We start from the raw sequence: 3100 nt of genomic DNA, 5'->3' as shown, positions 1-3100 counted from the left end.
TGAGCCCCTTTCGCTCCTTTCTCTCCTTGCTCAGCATTTTTGGTTGAGGGGGGGGGGGGGGGGGAACATCAGAACATCCCGGGGTTCTCAGCACCCCCAGCTGCCACCACCTCACTCCTTCCCATCACCCTGCAGCATTTCACAGGACATCTTCCAGCGCCTGCAGGCCCGGGGCTTCGTGCTGCAGGACACGGTGCAGCAGCTGCACTGCGCCGGCTGCCAGCGCTTCCTGGCCGACCGCTTTGTGGAGGGCGTCTGTCCCTTCTGCGCCTACCAGGAGGCGCGCGGCGATCAGTGCGACAAATGCGGCAAGCTCATCAACGCCGTGGAGCTGAAGGTGAGAGGAACGGGGAGCCGAAGGAGGGATGAAGGGAAGAGGAAGAGGAGCCAAAGGAGGGATGAAGGGGAGCCGAAGGGAAGAGGAATGGGGAGTTGAAGGAGGGATGAAGGGAAGAGGAAGGGGAGCCAAAGGAGGGATGAAGGGGAGCCGAAGGGGAGCGAAAGGGAAGAGGAAGGGGAGCTGAAGAAGGGATGAAAGGAAGAGGAAGGGGAGCCAAAGGAGGGATGAAGGGGAGCTGAAGGGAAGAGGAATGAGGAGTTGAAGGAGGGATGAAGGGAAGGGGAGATGAAGGGGAGCCGAAAGGGAGCCGAAGAAGGGATGAAGGGGAGCTGAAGGGGAGCGGGGCTCTCCAGCTCTGCCCACAGCCTGCCGTTGTGCTGGCCAACATCTGAACCGTGCTTTGGTGGCAGGCCCCTCGCTGCAAGCTGTGCGGTGGCAGCCCTGTGGTGCGGCCCACCCAGCATCTCTTCCTTGACCTGCCCAAGGTGGGTGTTACCCCCCTCCCCCTCCCTCCCCCCGGGGCCAAAGGGGGCAGAGCTGCGCCCCACGCTTTGCTCATTTCCGCGCGCTGCCCGCAGCTGGAGGAGCGGCTGCAGCCGTGGCTGGAGAAGTGCTGGGCTGCGGGGAACTGGACGGCCAACGCGCGCTACATCACGCGCTCCTGGATCCGCGATGGGCTGCGGCCGCGCTGCATCACGCGGGACCTGCAGTGGGGGACGCCTGTGCCTCTGGACGGCTTCAGGGACAAGGTGGGTGCCGCCAGGGCGAGGCGGGTGCCGGCAGGGGCCCAGCACCGAGCGCGTCGCCCCCCATCCCCACGCAGGTGTTCTACGTGTGGTTCGACGCCCCCATCGGCTACCTGTCCATCACTGCCAACTACACGGAGCACTGGGAGCGCTGGTGGAAGAACCCGCAGCAGGTGGGGGGGCACAGCAGGGGGGCGCGGGGGGGGGCGGGGGGGGCCCGGTGGGGGCTTTGCTGACCCGCGTCCCCCTCAGGTGGAGCTGTACAACTTCATGGCCAAGGACAACGTGCCTTTCCACAGCGTTGTGTTCCCCTGCTCGCTGCTGGGCGCCGATGACAATTACACGCTGGTGAACCACCTCATTGCCACAGGTGCTGGGGGGGTCGGGGGGGCCCCCATGTCTGGAATGGGGCTGGGGTTGTAAGGGGGGGCCGTGAGCAGGAGCCGCGAGCGCCCTGTGGGGCTGTGAATGGGGCCTCTGAGCGCAGTGGGGCTGCGATGGCTCCACGATGGTTCTGTAGGGCTGTGACTGTTGTGTGGTTGCTGCGACTGGTCTGTGGGGCTGGGGTGGTTCCGTGGGGCTGCGATGGCTCTGTGGTTGTTGTGCCCTCTCTATGGGGCTGTGCCTGCTCTGTGGGGCTGTGACGATGCTGTGGGGCTGTGACCGAGGGCCACGGCCACTCTGTGGGGCTGTAACGGTTCCGTGGGGCTGCGACCATGCCGTGGGACGTGACTGCTCTGTGGGACCATAACCTGGGGCTCTGACGCCCCGTGGGGCCGTTCCCTGCCTCCCCCCCCAGAGTACCTGAACTACGAGGACGGGAAGTTCTCCAAGAGCCGCGGCGTGGGGGTGTTTGGGGACATGGCCAAGGACACGGGCATCGCCGCCGACGTCTGGCGCTTCTACCTGCTGTACGTGCGGCCCGAGAGCCAGGACAGCGCCTTCTCCTGGAGCGACCTCATGCTGAAGAACAACTCGGAGCTGCTGAACAACCTGGGCAACTTCATCAACAGGTGGGAGGCAGCGGGGGGCCGAGCGTCCGCCCCTGGGCTGCCGTCACACTGCTCTGTCTGTCCCTGGGCTGCCGTCACACCGCTCCGTCCGTCCCTCTGTCCGCAGAGCCGGGATGTTTGTCTGCAAGTTCTTCGGCGGCGCGGTGCCCCCCATGGCGCTGACGCCGGATGACCACCGGCTCCTGGCTCGCGTCACCGCGGAGCTGCGGCAGTACCACCGGCTGCTGGAGACGGTCCGGTGTGTGGCCGGGGGCCGGGCTCAGGATGGGAGGGGGGCGGGCGCTCCCCCGGCACCCGCTGACCCCTTCTGTCTGTCCCCCCATCCGTCTGTCCCCCCCCCAGCATCCGCGACGCCCTGCGCTGCGTCCTCAACATCTCCCGCCACGGCAACCAATACATCCAGGTGAACGAGCCCTGGAAGCGCATCAAGGGCGGCGAGGAGGACAGGTGAAGGGGGGGCAGAGCATCGTGGGGGGGGCGTGGGGCCGGGACTCAGCGCCCATGTCAGCCTCGCATCCCACAGGCAGCGTGCCGGCACCGTGACCGGCGTGGCGGTGAACGTGGCGGCGCTGCTGGCCGTCCTGGTGCAGCCCTACATGCCGGCCGTCGGCGCGGCCATCGAGGCTCAGCTCTGCCTGCCCCCGGAGCGCTCGGTGCTCAGCCACGTCTTCACCTGCACGCTGCCCCCCGGCCACCGCGTGGGCACGGTATGGGGGCAGCAGGGGGGGCGGGGGGCGATGGGGGGCTCCCAGCGCTCAGCCTGCTTCTCGTTGCCCCCAGGTGAGTCCGCTCTTCCAGAAGCTGGAGAGTGAGCGCATCGACGCCCTCCGCAAGCGCTTCGGGGGGGGGCAGGTGAGTGGGGGCCGCTTGGCCGTGGCACCTCCTCCTCCCACCTCTCACGTTTCCCCTTCCAGCCCCCCAGCACCTCCTCACCCCTCTGCTTCTGTTTTCTTACCCTTCTTTCCCAGCCCAAAGGCCCCCAGTAGTGCTGCTCTGCACTC

The 3100-nt window shown here is 67.2% G+C and overlaps 1 protein-coding gene across 1 annotated transcript in view; it reads left to right on the top strand.

The window, feature by feature from the left end:
• The window catches only part of MARS1 (methionyl-tRNA synthetase 1), a 7346-nt gene that overhangs the window by 3680 nt on the left and 566 nt on the right, over positions 1–3100 (top strand). Inside the window, exons 10-19 of the mRNA XM_042831839.1 lie at positions 136–337; positions 751–825; positions 919–1089; positions 1164–1259; positions 1339–1456; positions 1886–2099; positions 2206–2337; positions 2442–2546; positions 2623–2806; positions 2880–2951. Coding sequence (XP_042687773.1) covers positions 136–337; positions 751–825; positions 919–1089; positions 1164–1259; positions 1339–1456; positions 1886–2099; positions 2206–2337; positions 2442–2546; positions 2623–2806; positions 2880–2951 — 1369 coding nt within the window. The remainder of the gene's footprint in view (positions 1–135; positions 338–750; positions 826–918; positions 1090–1163; positions 1260–1338; positions 1457–1885; positions 2100–2205; positions 2338–2441; positions 2547–2622; positions 2807–2879; positions 2952–3100) is intronic.

This window comes from Centrocercus urophasianus, unplaced genomic scaffold (genome assembly GCF_019232065.1).
Source record: "Centrocercus urophasianus isolate 14NV4802_14NV808 unplaced genomic scaffold, USGS_Curo_1.0 seq_368, whole genome shotgun sequence".
NCBI classification, from domain to species: domain Eukaryota; kingdom Metazoa; phylum Chordata; class Aves; order Galliformes; family Phasianidae; genus Centrocercus; species Centrocercus urophasianus.
This window is presented reverse-complemented; position numbering and strand designations above follow the sequence as displayed.